Below are 20,549 nucleotides of genomic sequence, written 5' to 3' on the forward strand. Positions count from 1 at the left end.
GAGATGTACCATGCGCGAGAGATGTGAATTGCGATGAAGACTGGACTTGATCACATTTGTAGCCTCATGTCTCGACTAGCTATGTCCCATCCATGCTAGTCATTAGGCAGTACCCTGGACACGTAGCTGCCAAGGCTCATGTGTATTACTTGTGCCCGACTCCATGATGTACACGATATTGGCTGCACTCTCTTCCTCAGCCGTATAACATCATCTATTTACTTTCTCTTCTTGGCCTTGCCGGGGTCGGCACCCGTGGCCTTACCCGCCACTTGCTTTACCTTCTCGAGAGTGGGGTCGGTCTCAAGCAGCTCCTTGGCCTTGGCCTTAGCCGCATCGTCCTCTTCATCCTCACCACCCTGGCCGAACTCGTTGACGCGAGAGTAGTCGATTCTGTAAGCCCAGCGCTGGTAGAGGTAGATGAAGAAGATGATATCGTCGCGGAAAGTGGACAGACGGTGGAGGAACGGCATCTTGATGGTGAATGCAAAAAGGTCGTCGATAAAGGTGTTGAGGAACTTGTAGATCATGGCCTTGCCAGGCATATGTGCAACACTCTTGAGTCGGTAGTTGATGTAAAGCGAAGGAACCATCATGAGGAAGCCGTAAGCATATACCGATCCGACGAGCGTGGCGATGATGTACGAGTACCAAGACTTGTGCGTCTCGTAGACCAGCGAGTAGATGGCGTAACCGATGAGCAGAGGCACACCAGCCATGTACATATACTTGAAGGCAATCTCGTCGTACTCTTTGGTCTTTTCCTCCGTCTCACTGAGCTTGTGCTTGTCCTCGACAACGATCTTAAACGGTAGCAATGAGCCTGCTGGCGCAGCCTTGACGGCAACGTTGACAATGGTGGTGATCTTCCACAGCTCAATAACGATGCCGATACCCTGACCACCCAGAATCATCCAGCTGGTATTTTGCGAGTTGTCGATGAGGTAAAGCAGGATCACGGACTGCATGAAAACGTTCGCTAGGATGGAACGGACCGAGATACCGACGTTATCCTTCTTCTTGCGGTAATGCGCAATGTCGGAACCGAAAGCAAGCGTCTCTAGGATCATGTGCGCAATACTGACAATAATGGTAATGCCGAGGAGAATCGGGTTCGTGTCGCCAAAGATCTCCTTGACCATCTCAATCTCAGAGCCGTCGCCGCCACCGGGCAGCGATCCACCGTAAGCAGCCTGGCGTGCCGACTCCTTCGCGCTAGCCTCAATCGCGGCCAGAGTGTTGAATTGCCATGAGCGCATGTTGTTCAAATCAATGTGCAGAGGAACGGACGTGACGGTGTCATTGAGCAGGATCATCTGACTCTTGAGTTGCCAAAAGGTGTTGACAAACAGGATAGGGTCTATGGCAGTTAGTTCTGTTCGCCAAGAATAGCGCAAAGGGCAACTTACAATACCAAGAATGCTGGCCGGAGCCATCTCTGGCACCAGTCGGCTCGACATGGAGGAACTGGCGAATCGCGGGATGGGTTTGGCGATAATCGAGCACTCCAGTGTTGGGGATGATGGAGAAGCTGGCATTCGGGTGGTAGTAACTGGCAATGACGGGCCCAGTCTCCTGTTCCTCGGCCACCTCTTCCACCTCCTCCTCGGCCTTGCCCTCGAGAAGGGATCTGGTCTTGAACTCCTTCTTCTTGGGGATGTACTGAGTGAGAGGGAACGCAAAGTAGTAGGCAGAGGCTGGGTCGTAGGTCTCAACGTGAGGATCGGGCTGGCTACCGGGCAGTGAAACGTAAAAGTGGCCCCAAAGAGTACCATTGTTCTGCACGGAGGGCGGCACCTCGATAGTGGTATCAATGGAGCGTTTTTCGCTGTAGTTGCCAATCTTGAATTTCTCCTCCTTAAGAACAACCTTTTCCGAGGGCGTTTGGGCCAGAGGAATCGGAACAAAGGTGTCGGAAATAGTGACGGTCACGTCGATGTAGCTATCCATTGGCCATATAGGTGCCAACTTGCGCGGGATCTGGCTCCAGGTCGCACCCTCGTCCAATTCCTTGGGGCGGAGCAGGTAGGGCGGAATGTCTTCGGTATTCGCGGGTACGTTGACAACATTGCCGTCGGCATCTTTGACCTGGGTACCGGATTGCGTCTTGGAGAACATGTTGTTCATGAGCAAGTTCATGCCGAAATACATAGAAGCTCCAAGTAGCAGCTTTTGCGTCAAGCTTATGCCCTGCGATCATGGTACATTAGTTCAAGGCCTCTTGGCGCGATTCGCGGTGGGCGTGGGTAAGAGACTCACGCCTTGCTCCTGCTGCTGGCCAGCAGGGCGAGCGCCGGCTGCTGCTGCGGGTTGAGACATCTTGCACAATGCGCTACAATGTCTTTAGAGAGAGGATGTTGAAAATCGCGAAGTTGCGGAGGACAGATCGCGTGCTCGTGAGAAGCGATGCGGGGACGTCGCACGGCAGACTCGGCTACCGATAGCGTATGGCAGCTCGGCTACTGATAGTTGCAATGATAGCAACTCGTCAAGTAGAATGGCAAGTGAAACCGTGTCTTTCTCCGGCGCAGATACCGAGTATGCCAGCGATATCGGGTGCTGGAGGAGTGAAGTCGGAAAGTCTTCACGGAGATTGGATTGACATGGCCCCGGAATTTGGAAAGCACTGGATCGCAAACTGGACCCTGGAGGCTGGGTGGCGGGCGGGACAAATTGCGTGCTGTGCGGGCGAATCAACGGCCGAGGCGCCGCCACGATCCCAGCAGAATGGCGCGGTAGGCTTGGGGGGGGAAACAGGGGGCCAAGACGCTGAAGGGAAAACAAATGGCTGCTGGAAGTGCAATGTCGATGCTAGATGCACCTGCCAAAGAGGCATTGAACCTCTGTACCTTTGGTGTTCCATCCTTGCTTGATTGGGAAGTAGTGGACGATTGATTGGGTTCCATTGACACCCAGAAAGATCTCTTGCACATCGTGTTCTCCATCATCTTGACAACCCACGTACACGTACAATCAAATACTAGTCCAATCGACATCGAACACGGCCTCCCGTGGTCCATTCCGTCCATTCGTCAGCGGCACGTTGTTTACGCGGGTGTCTTTCGTTGTCATACCGAGCATACGCGACCGCCCTCGAATCGAGAGACATTCGTCTCTACCCTAGGTACTTTCTCTTGTCTCTCCCAGTTTCCGTTCTTCGTCACCTTTGACACTACTGCAACTACCTTCCCAGATCATCTACTCGGATAGTTGAAAGTCGATAGTTCACGGAGAATGGTGCCTGGAACGCTCGATCATTGAGGCTCTTGAGTTTCGATCGATGACTTGAGTCTTCCTGGTTCCCTTTCTCCAGCTCCGGATGGACATCCCCGCGGGACGGACCTAGCCAAACCCAGCTTTAGAGTCGTCGAGGTTGAATTACGCACCACATTGGACTCGGACCTCGCCTCCGACATGTCACCTGGACACTTCACTGGTGCGGGCCAGTCGCAGCGTAACAAGTTGACAAACCAAACACGCAGGCAAACTAGGGTGCCCCCGAACCCATCAGGTCTCGGAAACGGCTGAACCAGTCGAATTCAACAGAGTCGATGAAAAGTGTATCAGACTTTCTACAAAGGTACCTCTCCATCTTAGGGTACAATGTGCTACTAGGTACTAGACCCAGGTCCCGGATCCGTCTTCTGGTTCCCCCGTCACCGTCCCAAGTCCACGTCCATGTCAACCACCGTCACCCGACCCCGTTCCTTGTCTCTGGTTTAGCAACCAGCGAGGGGGAAGGGGGCTCTCTGGGTCTGGAGTCTGCTTTGCTTTTCCTCCCCAGCTGGAATACCACGCATCGACTAAAGCCTACACTACTGTACCGGCACTGGAGCCACGGATCCCCGAGCGAACCCTTCGAAGCCATTGATTGTCCCAGCTAGTACGCTAAACCCAGAACTTCGGCCCGTCGCCATGCGCCGTGGCGGTAACTGACATCTCGTTGTCTCATTGCCATCTGTGCTTCCTCTCGCCTCGTCCAATCTTTCTTTTCTTTTTGTTTCTTATTGCCCTTCAGGTGGTTGCTAGGATAATTGATACACCAACTCGCCAACAACACACTTGTCCACTTGTCCTGAGCCCATACCAACCAACAAGACAAACTAGCATCCCTTTCTGGGTCTCGAGAGGAACGTATATAACAGCGCTCTTTTTCACCGCCATCTGCCTATTCCCCTAACTTTCAGTTTCTCTCTTGGGCTCTTCTTCTCTGATCTTTTTGTGGACTTGGATTCGTTTCCCAACGTCAGAACCTTGAGGAAATACCGCAGAAAAAGGCGGCGTCTTCCGGGTACTTTCTTTCCGTTGTGACTCTTGTCTCTTGGCCGGAACGGAACCTCATACTATCTTTCTCCACAAATCCTCCGTCATCTTCACCTCCAATAACTGCGCCTCTTAGTGTAAAGACTGAGTACCATCTCACTCGCAAACTACTTACTCTAGCATTTTCTCCCTTCTTCAACAAAAATTTCTACCTCGAAGCTCAAGAGCCACTTTATTTGGGAATTCATCCTATAGTAAAACAATTCTTCATCACAAATCAAGCAAGCAACGAACATTATGCAGTCCGGCGGCCCTTCCCCCCTGCCATCATTCCCGGCATCCCGGGATGGCACACCCAGTGGCAACGGCACCAACACCAACGGAACCACGAATGGTAACACCAACGGCACCAACGGTACCACGAATGGCGTGCAGAAGAGGACCAAGATTTGTGTCTACTGCGGCGCCTCTCCTGGCTTCAAGCCTCAGCACATGGAAGCCGCTCGTGAGTTAGCAAGAATCATGGCCGAGAACAACATTGATCTTGGTGAGTCACTGTTCTCCCGCTCCTCATCTCACTCAAACCTGTCGGCTCCCCATCTCCATCTACGATTTGGGCAGCGATAAAGTCCGAGTCACTATATCAATGACAACATGTGGCGCAACCCTTCTCAGACAAGATGAAACATAGGAGGCAAAACCTCTACCAATGTGTTTCTAGTTCATGATGTACTAACAAACATCTCAGTCTACGGTGGTGGAACCGTCGGCCTGATGGGAGAGGTGGCAAAGACACTCGTTTCCCTTGCCGGCCCGGACTCGGTCCACGGCATCATCCCCGAGGCCCTCGTCAAGTATGAGCGTGACGGCACCTACGGTACCGTCAACAAGGACAACATGTACGTCCCGGACGAGACCGTCTACGGACGCACCACCGTTGTCAAAGACATGCACACCCGCAAGCAGATGATGGCCAAGGAGGTCTTCGCCGGCGGCCCCGGCAGCGGCTTCGTCGCCCTGCCCGGCGGATACGGCACCATCGAGGAGGTTCTCGAGACGGCCACCTGGAACCAGCTGGGCATTCACGACAAGGGCATCTGCCTCCTCAACATCAACGGCTTCTACGACGGCATCCTCGAGTGGGTGAACAAGAGCGTCGAGGAGGGCTTCATCAAGGCCGCCAACGCCGACATCCTCGTCACCGCTACTACCCCCGAGGGTGCCATCACGGCGCTCAGGGATTACCAGGTCTCTGCGGCCACCTTCAAGCTCGACTGGACCAACTCTTAGGTCACATTGGTAGTCCGTCGGCAATGCTTTCCAGAAAACGGAACTTCATGTGCAGGAACTAGAGACGGAGAAAGACAGATGGCGTGTGCAATGTAAAAGCGGATACGTACCGGAATCTTGGCGCCCTTTCGTGTTTCCCAACTCCTATACGTTGAGGCTCGGTAGGTGGTCGGGTTGGATAAAATGAAGCGAAGCGAGGAAAGTGAGTCTTGTTTCCTCCATTCCGATCGTTGGTGACACGCGGGATAAGACATTCAAAGAAAGGGGCATGAACGGGGGATCGCTCGGCTATCTATCATGTCACATCGGTGTTGGTTGCACGTATTGTAGTTTGATAGACCTTCATGAGTTACACAACCCAATAAAGCAAACCTGCATCTTCAGGTACCTGTCTCAGGCTCCGGACCATCATTGAGCACATAGATTGCGTGTCTTCCTGTCTCTTGAGTCATCGGATGCAGCCCATTTTTGGGCCATCGAATCTCCTTTTTGCAGTGTATTGGTACAAGTCTAAACGGGCCGGCTCTGTGTGTTCGAGGACGGTGAGTCTCCTTCCCATAGCCGTGTCCAGTCAGCCAACCCCCCGGATAGGAGGTTGTTTGGCGACGATCCGGCCTAGCCCAACGCAACGCAGCGTAGAAGCCCATCCGCGCATCTTTCCTGAATTCATGATTTCCGTAGCGCTTAGCCGTCAACCTCCATACCCTCACCGCCCTCTTCGCCGCCGCCCTGGCTCTCGCTAGCGGCGACACTGTCGAGCCACTCCTTGACGTCTTGGCCGTCGTACAGCTTGAATGGCTGGACCGTCTTGACACCATCCTTCTCAGTGTAGCCGACGACACCGACACTGGTGTTCTCGACCGTCAACTCGCGGTCCTGGACCAAACTCTCCTTGAGGGCCTTGAGACCGTGTTGCACGAGCTCCTCGCGGGAGCACGTCTCAAAGGCGTCGATATTGCGCTCGAGGTAGGTGCGGGCCATCTGGCTGCGTGCGCCGATGGCGAAGGCGACCATCTCCTCCGTCATACCACTGGGCTGGAATTCGAAGAGATGGGGGCCGCGCTCGTCGACGCCGGCAACGAGGAGACCGACACCGTAGGGCCGCTTGCCGTAGACCTGGGTGTTGATCTGGGCCTTCTCGCCAATCATGTCGACGAGGGTGCGGAGGGGCATTGAGCGACCGTACGTCATGCGGTGGCCGAGGCACTGCTGCTTCATGAAGTTGGAGAGGACGCGGGCGTCCGAGGTGAGGCCTGCGATGGCGATACCGGAGTGCTCATCGACGGTGAAGATCTTCTTTTGGTACGAGGACAGCTCTTCGGCGTTGCGCTATTGGGGAAAGAATGGCATGTTAGCTTCATGCGCTCTATAGTCAAGGTCCGCGAGTATCGATTAAAAACGGATGATGTAGGGAGAGGCAAGAGAGAGAGGTCCCAGGTATCGGCAAACGTCGTACCTTGATTGCTACTAGAACGGCGTGTGTTTTGCTGGCAATGCCCACTACCACGGAACCCTGCTTCACTGCTTCGGCTGCATACTCGATCTGGAATATCCGGCCTTGCGGCGAGCTATGAGACGTTGAAGGTTAGCACTCCATCTTTATGCTGGCCTTCTTCACAGCGGAGTCGGGGAGACTGGAAGGGAAGGCTGAGGAAGCGGGCCAAACAGCTTACAATGTCACCGAGTCGTTGTCGTAATTGTTTCTGAACATGGCGGGCGTGAGGGGTGATTCGTAGCTTCGTCAGGCGGTTCGGCGGTTTCTGGAAACGGAAGAAACTTGGAGTCTTCGTGTAGCGGGTCGTGGATGGTTGAGGGAGACGGGAGGGAGAGATTCGATCGCGGGGTGGTCGTTGGGCGAGCAGGTCGGTGATGGGAGAGCGAGAGACAGCTTGGTGGATAATAAAGCGTCCCTCCCGCACGCCAGGCCCAGCTCAAGGCAGGTCGAGCTTTCGTAGCACTCTCTCAGCCTGGAGCCAGGTGCCAGGGTGCCAGGTGCTCCGTGCATCCCTCGTTGAGGTACGTACACTTTCCTGCCCCCGTACCTGACCTCACTCACAGCCGGGGTCTTTCCGAGTGGAGACCTTCCACTATTTGCGGTTTGTCATTGGAGGCTGTCCGGCCGCTGGAACAAGGTTGCGCCGTGCGCTGACGACGGTCTTCGTGCGTCAGGCCTGGGACCCGCCATCGCATCGCAGCTCAGCCTGCCAGCCTAGCCGCGAACTACTACTCAACCGACACGACCGATTGATCCTCCACCACCACGAAGCTTCCCCACGACTAATCAAAAGACAGCCTAATCGCAAGAAACGATCGTCGCTCGAAGCTCTCAACGGAACTCCCAAGGGAATTTCGAAGGAACACATTTGCACCCCCGGCGGGGCCGTCTATACCCAGCTCCGACTTCGATACCCGTCCGAAACAAGTAAACCACAGCCCACCTTCCAACGATATTCAAGATGCCGACCGCCGGGCTCAAGACCATCATCGCCCTTTCCTTCGTGCTCGCCGTCGGATTTCTCCTCGTCATCCTCTCCTGCGCCCTCTGGAAGGTCTACTACCCGCTTCTCGTTGTCGCTACCTACGTGTTGGCCCCGATCCCCAACTGGGTCTGCTCGCGATGCACCAACCCTGATGACTTTGGCGAGGGTTCCGGCTCCGCCGTGCTGGACCTCGGCCGCTTCTGCACTGGGTTCATGGTGGTTATGGGAATTGGTGAGCTTCTTCTCCCCCCCCCTTTTCCCAACCCCTACAGCTCTTTTGTCTTTGATCATTGCGAGGATCGTGTTGCTGACCATGCTCTTCTATCGCAGCCCTGCCCATCGTTCTCGCCCACTCCGATCTCATCCAGGTTGAGGCCATGGTCATGTCGATAATTGGCGGTCTCCTCATTTACGGAACCATCATCAGCTTTAGCATGTTCTTTCAGGAGGAGCAGGACTTCTGACTAGCGTCGGGAGCAACGACCGGGGACAATTGATAAGGCTATGAGCAGGCGATGGGGAAGTAGTGTCAGCAGAAGCAGCAGAAGCAGCAGCAGAAGCAGTGATGGAGGGCATACGCATTTCAACCAAATTGGCGGCAGACGTGTACAGTACGACGAGACGAGGTCGGAAACCATTGTGGCGCTCGGGTTCGGGAATCCGGCAAAGTGGGATTTGGAACGGGGTGCGCTTTACTTGGAGGCTTCACATGTATATCCAGCATCATTCCGTCAGGCGGGCGTTTCCTCTTTTTTCTCGCTTTTGTTATGCAACGACAAAACCATCTAATTCCCAATGACCGACTGCGGAAAACTGATAGCGTAAACATGGATTATTTAATAATGATCTTGTTTTTTCTACTAGTTTCGTGTGGATGATCCGGGTCGTCTAAAAGTTGAGTCTAATACCCGTGAAGGTCCAGAGTCTAATATCCCAGATACGTTGAGGTATCAACCAAAAAATCCCCCTTACCATGAATATCCCCCTTCATGACATAGTAAACGCCAGTAAGCCGATTCCAAAAATTGCGAGGCCCCCTCCTCCCAATCTATCCCCAAATCCCGAACCCGCTCATGCTTCCGCAAAGACGCCCAAATGCCCCGCCAACTTGGTAAACATCTCCTCCCTCTCACCCTCGGCAGTGCTCAGGATAGTCACGGCACCGCCGGCTCCGATATGCCAGACCTCTCTCGGCTCCGTCTCGCCTTCCTCCGGCGGCGCAGCTTCATCATCCCACTTGAACATAGTTCGGATCGTGACGCTCCAATCCCCCTTTCCAGTGGCGTCCATGTACCCCACCACGCCAGAATACAGACTCCTCTCCCTGTGCTCCTCGATCTCCTGCAGCAGCTCGCAGCTCCGCTTCTTCGGGGCTCCCGTCATGCTGCCCGGCGGGAGACTAGCAGCGAGGACATCGAGCCCCGTGTGCTGACGATCGGCACCCGTCGTCGTCGTCGTCTTGGGCTTCGGTAGCTGTCCGTTGACAATCGTAATCATCTGGAACACGGTCGCGTACTCCTCCACCTTCATCAGGTGCGGCACCGTGACGTTGCCAGAGCCGCAGACGCCGTGCAGGTCGTGGCGGACGAGGTCCACAATCATGAGGTTCTCCGCCTCCTCTTTGGGCACGTGCAGGATCGCCTCGGCCTGCGCGAGCGTGGCGACCTGGTTCGACTTGCGGACGGTGCCCTTCATCGGCCGCATGGAGCAGAAGCCGTCGGCGTCGTACTCGAGGAAGCGCTCCGGGGAGCTGCTGATCAGGGTCGCGCCGCCGAGGCGGATGAAGGAGCCAAAGGGCGCGGGCTGGCGGGCTCTGAGCGTCTTGTAGAGCCTCCAGGGCGCAACGTGTGCGGATTTGTTTTGCACCTGTTCTGAAGACAGGTGTCCGTTGGCGAGGCCGTTTTGGTGTTCCTTTGTTGAGCGTCCGGGTAATGTGATTGTCGTCTGGTCCGTCAGGCACAGCTCGTAGGACTCGCCGGCGGCGATGAAGTCTTGACAGCGCGAGACCTTGCCTTCGTACTCGTCGGCGGCGGGGACCCGAATAACGGGCCTCGTAGCTACCGTCGAAGCATCCGAACCGTTGACGGTGGTCTTGCCCGGTGACTGCCAAAAGTGGGACGTCTGCAACGATGCCACCACGGAGTCGATCCAAAAGTCGGCATTGAGTTTGCGCTTCTGAAGGTGCTGGACATGCAACAAGCCCTTGACGTGATCGACCACAATACTCTTAGTGACCCAAGCGAAGCACAGGTCAGGCCTCTGATGCCCTCTTTCAGCAGCCACCTCCACGTCGATCCCCTTTAGTCCCATCTCGTACGTAAGGTAGCCCATAAAGCCTCCTCGGAACGGTGTCTGGAGCTCCCCCGAGGCCGGGATGCGTCGCTTCTCAAGGAAACCGGAGAGGAGATGCCAAATGTTCCTTTGCGACCCGAAGGGGACGGTCTCCACCAGGTCGACGGGCAGCCCCTGAATCGATGGGATCCGGGCCGTGGCGAAATCGTCTCCCACATGATGCTCGATTCGCAGTGACTCCTCCACATCCAGAGCAATGACGCTAAATCGGCCCCGAACGTCGGCAGCTCCCGTCGCCATGTTGCTCGAGTTGGACGAATCCAAAATGATGTGCTCCGTCCTGCCACTCTTTAGTATCTCCATGATATCCGGCACCTTGATGTTCGCCGGGAGGCTGATGGTTTTGTATCGGTACTCGCAGTCGAGTCCGGCGGTCGCCAGGGGCGTGGGCATCTCCGTCCACTCGAGGATCGGGGCGTTCCCTCGCTGAGCCGCGGCACGGTTCTCACAGAGGAGACTCGGCTTCACTGCGTTCCTTGCCAGGAATCGCTCTCCGGTCAAGACAGTCCTGTTCGCCTTCAAATTCCACGTCATGGCTTCGCGAAGCCAGTTGCTGATGACTGCATGACCTGCCGGCTGGGTACATACAGACTCTGGGTGGTACTGAAGGCCCCAGAAGGGTTTGCTCTGGTGCTTGACCGCCATGAGGATTCTCTCGCGGTCGCTATCCCTTTCTTCATCCACCCACGCCAGAGGCAACAGCTCAAGAGCTGTCCTCTGGGTACGCCAACGGCACTCTGCCCAAGTGGAATCTGAGATGGAATCTTGTCCGATGTCGGCACAGAGGCTGTGATAGAGGGTTGCCTTGAACTCGGAGACGCCATCAAAGATGTCCTCGGCGCACGTCGCTTCAGGTTTCTCATGCTGAATAGTGCGAACCATCCCGTGCAACCCGCGTTGAAGCCTCCTTACTTTACCACCCGAGCTGAGGACGAGGCTCTGAAACCCAAGGCAAATGCCAAGAACCGGCAGCATATGCTCATCTTGCAATCTCCAAATACATCTCATGAGCCCAACATCCGTTTCATTCTCGGGGGAGCCAGGGCCAGGTCCGCAGACTACTGCATGATACCGTGATAATTCCCGATGGAAATCGACCGAGAAAGTCGGCGACTTTTGGTCTAGCAAGGGCGTATCAATCGGTAAAACGTGTACATCGGCGTCAAGCAGCGTTGTGAGAAGGGATACGATATTGTTCGTAAAGGAGTCGTACGCATCAAAAAACAGAATCTGAGGTCGCGTCATCCTTGGTTATTAGTGAGATCCCGGATTTTCCTTTTAAGACGACGACAGCGACAACCTCGAATGCAACGCTCGCAAAACGGGAATGGCTTGACCAAAGCTTGTACGGCGGAAACGGATCTCTTTGGGTTGGTAAAAAGGCCCGCTGTCGGCTAGCACCGGAAAGCGACTCCCCAAGGAAAATTTGGTGGCAACAGCAGAAACGAGAAGGCGGTCAGACCCACGCATGAATCGCCCGTGAGCCCTTTGTTCGGGACGCAGGGATGAGCTTAATTCGATCGCCGGGCTGATCGAGTTATCCCTGGATTGGATTGGACCTTGCTTGAACCCGTCGCAGCTAGTCAAGAATTGGTAGCGGCTTGAGTCGTCTATCAAGAAGTCAATTATCTACTTATTGGAGGCCGCTGCGATCGCCAACTCCACCATGGTATGAATCACTTCTACATGTCCACCATCATACAGTTCGTCATGTGAATGGCTCGAGTCGCTAGTCCTGATCCACCACCTTGATGATACAGGGTTGCCTTGAGTGCCATATACGCCTTTCCTTCGCACCAATGATCGCGTTGAGCATCGTCTGAGTGTCCGATCGCTGTCGGCTCTCTTGTGTCTCTTCCTGCTCCTTCTTTTCCTTTGGCTCTTCCCAAATCTGGTACTCCTCAACGGATGCCCCTATTTCGAACTCTCCTCGACAGAGTGCCATGGCCTGAATCTCCACTTCTGTAGTCGCCTTGGCCGCCAACAGCGGAAGTGCCTGCTGTAAGGTACCGTTCCAGGCAAATTTTCGCGTAAAGTCCAACGCCACGTTCAACGGACGGTGGCATAAGGCTGGCATCAGTCTCAACATCGGATAGACTGGCTTGGCTGACCGATTGGTGATACCAATCTTGACCTGGACAAAGTTGTCGACGAGTATCGTCTCTTTGACCATTTCGCCTACAGTTTGGCCCGGGTCCTGTACCGATATTTCGATGCCGACATCATCAATCCTGAGAGCGTCCATCATCCTGGGTGAAAGCCTAATGGTTCTCAGGTCTATGTAGCCGCTTCGCTTTGGGCCAGATACTGTTTTCCACCTGGCTGTGAGCGTTTCCAGTATTTTTTCCCTCATCCAGAATGCTTCGCGGTTCGAGCGTTCCATGTCGGGCGTAATCTTGCTAGTGCTCACAACAAATTGCCGCTGTCTTGATGGGTTGAGTGCCGGGATCGATGCGTGAGGGTCCTCGAGGTAAATGCGCCGTAGGGGAACGATAACGCGACTGGTGTTCCCCGGGAGAACGTGTTCCTCAATCACAATACCGTCCTCACCATCCATTTCGACCTCCATATTGTTCGGCCAAGCATTGCGCAGATCCATAGACAAAAGACAATATTCATCTGCCAATGTCGAAGGATCAACCTTGGACTCCAGGTTTGTAAGACTGAGAAGCGGCTTGGGTACGGGTCCGCTGAGAGGCAGGATATCGAGTCGCGTGAGCTCGACGCTAGCATTTACAGTGACCGTCAACTGCAGCGAGACCTGTCGGGTATGGAATTTGTCCGTCACTTCCTCGGGAGGCACTCCGAGATGGGCATAGTCGATCTGAATGGCAGCGTTTGTCAACCCAGGCTTGCCTAGGATTTCGAAATCAAATGTGGCAGTGCCTCCTGGAGCAATGTATCGCTTCTCCGGTTCCTTCTTGTTCAACCTTCGAAGACCTTGGCGCCTCATCAGAATGTATTCGTATTCGTACAATTCGGCTGGCGTAGCATCTCTGTTGTTGATGCCTGCCTGCAACGGTCCCTGCGTGGAATCCTGGAAAGAGAAAAGCATAAAGTCCACTGGAGTTGTTTGGGAGAGATTCTGCAACGTGACAGAGAACACCTGTCTCTCTCCCTCGAGCACCATGACGGAAGCCTGGGGTAGCGTTGTCGACTTGACAATAACAATGGGCTGTTTAGGGATGACATTCAATGCGACACTCCCTACCTTCAGCGGTTGGCCAACAAGGGCTCCTGAGGCAAGGGTGGTTTCCAAGGCTTGAAGTCCGGTAGCCTTCACCTTGACATCTGCTTGCGGCGTCCATGGCTGTTTGAATATGGGGAATCGTCTCTCGCGACAGCCGCGGACACGGATGATTGCGCCTGTTACCTTCAAGGCACCCGGTCCCTTTGGTGTTCCCGAGACTTTGAGAATCTGTGTTCGGTACGGGCCAATAATGGTGCTCTCAAAGTTTGATTCGAATTCTGCACCGCTGGTGTCCAGGCGAAGGCTTTCGACATCCACCTCGATGTCATATGGGTTCTGGAGAGTAACTCTAAAGGTTGCGGGCTCGTTCGCAACGAGAAGGTGGTCAGCAGCTTTATCGGGCTGCTTAAGGAATGGGTTGTATATAAAAGGGTTGACGTCTTGAGAAGTTCTCGCAATTACTGCTCCAGGAAGTGTACTTTTGGCATGCGGGACCGGAATTCTGGTAATCGGAAGTGGTTCTAAGGCGACGCCACGGACGAAGAATTCGTCCCAGTACTCCGCCGCGAGCTGATTGAGGCCTAATCTTTTCGCGAGATTCGATGTCTTTGAAATATTTGTGGCGAGCCGGGTCTGTTCGTCACGAGTAATGACCGGTGATGCATCTTCTTTGCGAGGGCCAGGGGCAACTCCTGAGCCAGCCGTGCGAAGCAGATCACTGGAGAACTTCAAAACACCGTTGAAGTCAGGCAACGCCTCAGAAAAGTTGATGCATGCTCTCAGTATGTTCAGCTTGACACTGGTGAACCCAAAGAATCTCGCAGCTGCCTGTCCCCGAATTCTATCGATGACAGCAGCGTCCGAGTCCTCTGTCGAAATGGCATCGTCTGCGGGTTGTTTCTTCATGTCAAAGCCGACAACACCGTAAGACTTGCACAAAAGAGCCAAAAATGCCTCGATTCCCTGTTCAACGTCGCCTTCGCCCAGTTCGAGTGCGACTGCGCTATTACTGTGCCCGTTGGCAGCATTCAGAGCTACCAGGCCTGCCGCAGGGTGTATACCCATGTCTGCAGCACCACGAGTGCGCGCCTCAACCAGTCCGCTGATTAGGACGGAAACGAGTTCTCTGGTTACCATTGCTTTCTTCCGATGATGACCGAGAGGTCCAAGAACGGATGCGATTCCTGCTAGAATCGAAACTCTATCTGCGATGGTGAGAAGCTCCGACGAAGAGGCAGGAAACGCGCGGAAGAGAAATGTGACGATTGACTGTCGGCTCGGGACAACGGTCAACCGGGGCGAGGTTGTCAGAGGGGTCGAGGGCAGTTTTCCAAAGATCATGATCTCGTAGGCACGCTCTCCGAGCTTTCCGTCAGCAAGGTGCAAAGCAGACAAAATCTTGGAGAATCTAATTGTCGTCTCCGCCAGGGGTAAGGGAGGCAGATGCTCAGCAGATATACGAGAATACAGCCCGGCGATTCGGTCCAAAAGGTCTGGGAGTATAATTTGAAGGTTTCGAATATGCTTGGGCTGGCCTGCATCAGTTGGGGTCGCTGCTTCTAGGGCAGCATATGTAGCAGCCGTAGATTTGTCTTGTGGGGGTAGGCAAATAGACGGGACCTGAAAGTCGACCTTGACCCAGCCTAGCAGCAGTAGACAGAGAGTGATCAACTCGAGTGCCTTGCCATGCCATATGTGGTCGTTTATCGATTTGGCTACTGTCGCGCCATCTATAAGTTCTTTCAAAGCATCGGTCCAGCGACCTGCTTGCAGAAACAAAGACCCCATAAGGATCTTGACTCTGCTTTTGCCTTTCGCTCTGAAGCGATCATTGAGACCACCGGGGCCGAAGCCCTGCACCGAAACTCGATCTGAACTTTCTGACCTGAAGTGGTCTCCAGCACCCGGCCTTGAATTTCGGTCAGGGGTCGAAGAGTCACTACTCATGCCGGAAGTCAAATCGTCAAAAGTGGTAGGAGGGTTCGACAGTCCGCTTTTCACAGGAGTTGATGGCCGAGCGGGCGTTGAGTTGCTCGACGATACAGCCGAGTTGTGCTTCATAGGCGCAACCGGCATAGACATGCGATTCATGTGCCGATCTGGAATACCACTGGTCGAGCTCGATCTCTGCGGACCAGGAACGAATTGAGATGCCCTCTTATTTACCGAACCAGAATCATCTGCGCCCCATGATGCGCCGTTCGTTTGTCTACTTGACTGAGACTGTCCGGGAGAATCGATGAAGTTCCAGGCTTCAAACGACTTGGCCAGTCTTGTCATTTCCGCCAGGAGCTGCGACGTAATGTCGCACATTATAGTTTTCATGGTCGTCCGCTTGCACTCGTCCGGCGGTGGTATAGCAATGAGTCCCTCGGGTAAAGGTACCGGGTTCTCCTTCGAAAGCGCATGGTCGAAGATCAGCACTCGGTGAACCAGTGCCCTTCCGAAGCGGTCTCTCAAGTCCTCCAACTCCTGGTCCAGCGTTCGGATGTTTTGTTCGGCAACGGTGGGCGCATTTCCAGAGTGTCTCTTGCTGAAGGTGACTCGGCTGAGTTCCTCTCCGTCAGCGATTGCAATAACCGCTAGGGGTTCACGGTAGAAGTCGAACGGCGATAGCGCGAGATGCGAAGGTGGGGGGACGTGGGTTATGAGTTCGTAGAATACGGCGCCGTCAGGGAAGGCCAAAGGGGAAAACATATCTATAGATTGACGGTCAGTATGAGGGTTCTTGAAAAGAATATGGGAAATGGAAGGACGTGCTCCTGTTTGGCCGCCCATCAGGGCTGACATCCCGCAAGGAGACGACATGTTCAGGCCGCAGGCGTTCAATGAAGGACGAGAAACGATCACTTCTGATTTGGCCCAGAGGTAGAATCAATGCCTTCACCCTCGCGGGAGCGATGGGTAACAGCGAGTCCAAGCTCATCCTAGCATATGTATCTCCCGTCCAGCATCTTCAACTCAAAGTATGTTGCGGGCGAACTATGTGGCCATATCGCGATGGTCTCGTGCGTTTGGTGCCACACCAGGGGAACACAGAAGTGCGCGAAGCTCGACAGGTGGCCCCCGAGGTCGTCAAGCTGGTTATGCGATGGCTATATCGTGCGCGTTTCCGTGATCAAGCGCAAGGCTGGGCTGCAGGTCGACAAGAGCTACTTGATGCAGGTGAACAGTGGAAAGGAGCATGTACCAGTGAGGTAGAGAGAGGTCAGAGTGGATGGGAGGGAATTGACATGCAGCCACTCGCAGCAATTGACGGTGTGCGACTCGGCAGGGGGGGGGGGGGGCTTTCAGTGGAGGAAGTCAAGTAGGCGCAACATTCCATTCCCCAAAGGCCCAGTGGAGTACATTGGGACAACCGACAGTTGCTGAAGTTTCAGGGATCGTAGCAGCTATCGACAACGGGGTTGACGCTAAAACACCCGCCGCCACACATGAGCTGGCCCAAGCTTGACATGCTCCAAGGGGGTTGATTGGTTCGTTTGGCAGCCGACGTCAACCAAGCTGTCAAAGCCACATTTCACCTCAGCCTCAATCCGAGCTCCATCCCGGGCAGCTTGCGAGTCGTCCAACGTGTTCACTCCAGCAGCGTTGGCCAGAGGTACATTGATACTTACCTCTTTCTCATCTTACACCCGACTTCGTTCACTTCTCTATTTCAAACCTGACATTACACACACAAACTGACGCACACAGCTTGGCAATTTCACATAGCTGTTGTGTGAGCGTCAGATTATTCCCCTCAGAGCTCCGATGAGCGCTGAATGATCATTCACACACTGCAAAGATGGCCCGCATAACGCAATTGGCCGTCTTCCTCACGCTTTCCCTCTTCAATATCTTTGGGGCACAGCTAGCCCTTGCGGCGGAAGATGGTCCCGGCTCGGCTTCAATCTTGACCTCCGAGGTCGGTCGCCTCAACAACGAAAGCTTGTTCTGGGGTCCTTATAAGTCGAACCTGTACTTTGGCGTCCGCAACCGATCCCCCAAGAGTCTGTGGACTGGATTGATGTGGTCCAGAGTCGACAACTACCAAGACGTTCAGCAAGGTATGTTGTATACCGGCGTCTTCATACATATATATGTAAAGGCTTACAAGTCTAGGTTTCCGCTACACATGCGAACAGCATGAAGGCCTTCATGGCTATGGATGGGACGAGTATGATGCCCGGAAGGGAGGCATCCAGTCTATCCACGACGAAGGCAATCAGATTGACATCACCACTTCGTTTGTCAAGGTCCCCGGTGGAGCCAACGGCGGTAGCTGGGCTGCAAGAATCAAGGGTGTTCCGAGAGAGGGTGCACCCGCCGATCTGAAGACCATGATCCACTACTACATCGCCGAAGACAACAGCGAAGCAGAGCTCGCATTCTCCGGTGAGAATGACCCCGCTGGGTTCGACGGCGACGTTGCATTCGGAGGCTCTTCCCAGGAGCTCGGCAAGTATAAGCTGGTCATCACTAAGGGAGAGGGCAAGCACCCTTCCAGCAGCCACGATTTGTCCGAAAAGAGACACCCCGATCGCACGACGGTACGATCTCTGACAGTTCCTGAGGAGCATCAGTGGCAGGGCAAGGGTGTTGTTTTCAACCTCATCCAGGAAAGCGTCAAGTTTGTCCAGGAGAATTACGAGATGAACGAGCCGCCTCCGGCATACCTCACCTACCAGATCGAGAACAAGCCCGGCGAAGGGAACACGCACGTCGTCCAGAAGATGTTTGAGGGAGCTTTTGAGTTTGACGTCATCTTCTCATCTGCCTCTGCGGGCCCCGAGCTCACAAGTGCCGATGTCACGCGCGAGATCAAGTCGGTCACCGAGTTCTTTGGAGAACGCTTCTCTTCCATCTTCAGCCTGAAGGCTCCGTTCACTGCCGACAAATACAAGAAGTTTGCCAAGAGCATGTTCTCTAATCTACTTGGCGGCATCGGATACTTCCACGGGTCTCAGCTGATTGATCGTTCTTACGCTCCCGAGTACGACGAAGAGAACGAGGGCTTCTGGGAGGAGACCGCTGCTGCCCGCGCACGCAAGCAGCAGGAGTTGGAGGGCCCGTATGAGCTCTTCACGGCTGTTCCGTCTCGCCCCTTCTTCCCTCGGGGATTCCTTTGGGACGAGGGTTATCACCTTATCCCCATCGCCGACTGGGACATTGACTTGACCTTGGAGATCGTCAAGAGCTGGTTCAACACCATGGACGAAGACGGATGGATCCCTCGCGAGCAAATTCTAGGTCTCGAGGCTCGGAGCAAGGTACCCGAGGAATTCCAGGTCCAGTACCCGCACTACGCCAACCCTCCCACTCTTTTCCTCATCATTGAAGGCTTCATGGAGAGACTGCGCAAGACCAACGGTAGCCAGCCCGCCGAAAAAGAGCATCTCGGCCCTCAGGCCTCCCTGCAGACCGCCCACTTGGACAATGTCGAGCTCGGAGAGGAGTTCCTCCGAAGGCTGTACCCGTTCGTCCGCCAGCAGTACGACTGGTTCCGCAAGACTCAGCGAGGAGACTTGAAGACCTACGACCGCGACGCGTTCTCGAACAAGGAAGGCTACAGATGGCGCGGCCGCACCGAGACCCACGTTCTCACGAGCGGTCTCGATGACTACCCTCGTCCCCAGCCCCCTCACCCCGGCGAACTCCACGTCGACCTCATGTCCTGGGTTGGATTGATGACCAAGTCGTTGATGAACATTGCCGACGCTCTTGGCATGGCGGAGCAGGTTGACGAGTTCAAGACGACTCTGAATGCCATCCGTCGCAACCTGAACGACCTCCACTGGTCCGAGAAGGAGGGCTGCTACTGCGATGCCACGATCGATGCTTACGAAGAGAACACCCTCGTCTGCCACAAGGGCTACATCTCGCTGTTCCCATTCTTGGTCGGTCTTCTTGAGGCCGACGACCCCAAGCTGGGCAAGCTCCTCGACCTCATTGGCGACGAGGAGCACCTCTTCAGCCCCCACGGCCTGAGGAGTCTGAGCAAGCAGGATGAGTTCTATGGCACGGCTGAGAACTACTGGAGAAGCCCTGTGTGGATGCCAATCAACTACATGGCCGTCTCCCAACTGAGAGTAAGTCACACCGACCCATCTCCTACCGACAAGAATTCCCCATCACTAACAAGTACCACAGAACGTCGCCTCTCAAGATGGCCCTTACAAGGCCAAGGCCGCGGACCTCTTCACCCGCCTTCGCAAGAACCTCGTCGACACCGTCTACAACAGCTGGGAAAAGACGGGCTTCGCCTGGGAGCAGTACAACCCGGAGACGGGCGAGGGGCAGCGCACCCAGCACTTCACCGGCTGGACGAGCTTAGTTGTCAAGCTTATGGCCATGGAGGAGCCCAGCAAGTCTGGCGGCGGCAGCAGCGGCGGGCACGTTAGGGACGAGTTGTAAATCACGTACCTTGTTTGTTCGTCACATCACACGGAAGCGCGCGCATCGAGGAGAGGCAATGCATGTACGAAGTAAGAAGAGAGCAAAAAGGGAAAAAAGCATAGAGTGGTTTTCGGGCGACACGCTGGTTTGAGAAGCCCGTCCGGGGAATGAGATTATGCAAAAAGGCCGGTCTGTTCGGCTGGCTTGAATTCGTTGTACATGCAAGGTCCCTTTTTTTCCAGGTCCCTCGAACGTGTTTCCGGAGAAGGACGAGATGCCTGGTTCGGCCTTGCCGGATTTTGAACTTTGATAGTCGCATGTAAGTGTGAATGTGTGTGGTGTGCTGACAATTCTACGTTCGGCCGAGGAGCGTAAGCCCACAGATACCAAAAAGGAAAAGGGGATATGTAAGCCGTCCTCGACTGAAGTTAGCACGCACACCATGTCCGTCCCTGTTGACCGAATCGAGCAGAAAGCGACGAGCAACGGCATAAGCATTCGTGTCCGTCATCGTTTCGACATCATCGGCTTCTGCCTGACAGATTTGGTCAGGCAACCTTCCCATCCAAACTTACCTAGGTGAGACCATCCATGTA

The 20,549-nt window shown here is 54.6% G+C and overlaps 9 protein-coding genes across 9 annotated transcripts; 4 read left to right on the plus strand and 5 right to left on the minus strand.

Annotated features, from left to right (window-relative positions):
• Window positions 1-218: 218 nt before the first annotated feature.
• CTAM01_13653 (cleft lip and palate transmembrane protein 1) lies at window positions 219-2,319 on the minus strand (the record flags this gene model as incomplete). Its single annotated transcript, XM_060529655.1, has 3 exons — window positions 219-1,360; window positions 1,410-2,190; window positions 2,260-2,319. The coding sequence occupies 3 exons, from the start codon at window positions 2,317-2,319 to the stop codon at window positions 219-221; spliced, it is 1,983 nt and encodes a 660-aa protein (XP_060375749.1).
• A 2,241-nt stretch (window positions 2,320-4,560) lies between these two features.
• On the plus strand, window positions 4,561-5,553 carry CTAM01_13654 (uncharacterized protein; the record flags this gene model as incomplete). The annotated part of the gene is made up of 2 exons (XM_060529656.1): window positions 4,561-4,810; window positions 5,012-5,553. The coding sequence occupies 2 exons, from the start codon at window positions 4,561-4,563 to the stop codon at window positions 5,551-5,553; spliced, it is 792 nt and encodes a 263-aa protein (XP_060375750.1).
• A 684-nt stretch (window positions 5,554-6,237) lies between these two features.
• On the minus strand, window positions 6,238-7,264 carry CTAM01_13655 (proteasome A-type and B-type; the record flags this gene model as incomplete). The annotated part of the gene is made up of 3 exons (XM_060529657.1): window positions 6,238-6,882; window positions 7,010-7,121; window positions 7,227-7,264. 3 exons carry the CDS (start codon window positions 7,262-7,264, stop codon window positions 6,238-6,240), a joined length of 795 nt encoding a protein of 264 aa, XP_060375751.1.
• Window positions 7,265-8,009: 745 nt separating this feature from the next.
• Window positions 8,010-8,497, plus strand: CTAM01_13656 (vacuolar protein sorting 55; the record flags this gene model as incomplete). The annotated part of the gene is made up of 2 exons (XM_060529658.1): window positions 8,010-8,265; window positions 8,364-8,497. 2 exons carry the CDS (start codon window positions 8,010-8,012, stop codon window positions 8,495-8,497), a joined length of 390 nt encoding a protein of 129 aa, XP_060375752.1.
• Window positions 8,498-8,616: 119 nt separating this feature from the next.
• CTAM01_13657 (uncharacterized protein) lies at window positions 8,617-8,862 on the minus strand (the record flags this gene model as incomplete). Its single annotated transcript, XM_060529659.1, has 1 exon — window positions 8,617-8,862. One exon carries the CDS (start codon window positions 8,860-8,862, stop codon window positions 8,617-8,619), a length of 246 nt encoding a protein of 81 aa, XP_060375753.1.
• A 242-nt stretch (window positions 8,863-9,104) lies between these two features.
• CTAM01_13658 (aminodeoxychorismate synthase) lies at window positions 9,105-11,630 on the minus strand (the record flags this gene model as incomplete). Its single annotated transcript, XM_060529660.1, has 1 exon — window positions 9,105-11,630. The coding sequence occupies one exon, from the start codon at window positions 11,628-11,630 to the stop codon at window positions 9,105-9,107; it is 2,526 nt and encodes an 841-aa protein (XP_060375754.1).
• Window positions 11,631-12,114: 484 nt separating this feature from the next.
• CTAM01_13659 (uncharacterized protein) lies at window positions 12,115-16,272 on the minus strand (the record flags this gene model as incomplete). Its single annotated transcript, XM_060529661.1, has 1 exon — window positions 12,115-16,272. One exon carries the CDS (start codon window positions 16,270-16,272, stop codon window positions 12,115-12,117), a length of 4,158 nt encoding a protein of 1,385 aa, XP_060375755.1.
• Window positions 16,273-16,403: 131 nt separating this feature from the next.
• On the plus strand, window positions 16,404-16,886 carry CTAM01_13660 (uncharacterized protein; the record flags this gene model as incomplete). The annotated part of the gene is made up of 1 exon (XM_060529662.1): window positions 16,404-16,886. The coding sequence occupies one exon, from the start codon at window positions 16,404-16,406 to the stop codon at window positions 16,884-16,886; it is 483 nt and encodes a 160-aa protein (XP_060375756.1).
• A 476-nt stretch (window positions 16,887-17,362) lies between these two features.
• Window positions 17,363-19,971, plus strand: CTAM01_13661 (mannosyl oligosaccharide glucosidase; the record flags this gene model as incomplete). The annotated part of the gene is made up of 3 exons (XM_060529663.1): window positions 17,363-17,624; window positions 17,680-19,646; window positions 19,708-19,971. The coding sequence occupies 3 exons, from the start codon at window positions 17,363-17,365 to the stop codon at window positions 19,969-19,971; spliced, it is 2,493 nt and encodes an 830-aa protein (XP_060375757.1).
• Window positions 19,972-20,549: the final 578 nt, after the last annotated feature.

Source organism: Colletotrichum tamarilloi (assembly GCF_030869305.1).
Source record: "Colletotrichum tamarilloi strain Tom-12 chromosome Unknown Scaffold_101.1, whole genome shotgun sequence".
Classification (NCBI taxonomy): Eukaryota; Fungi; Ascomycota; class Sordariomycetes; order Glomerellales; family Glomerellaceae; genus Colletotrichum; species Colletotrichum tamarilloi.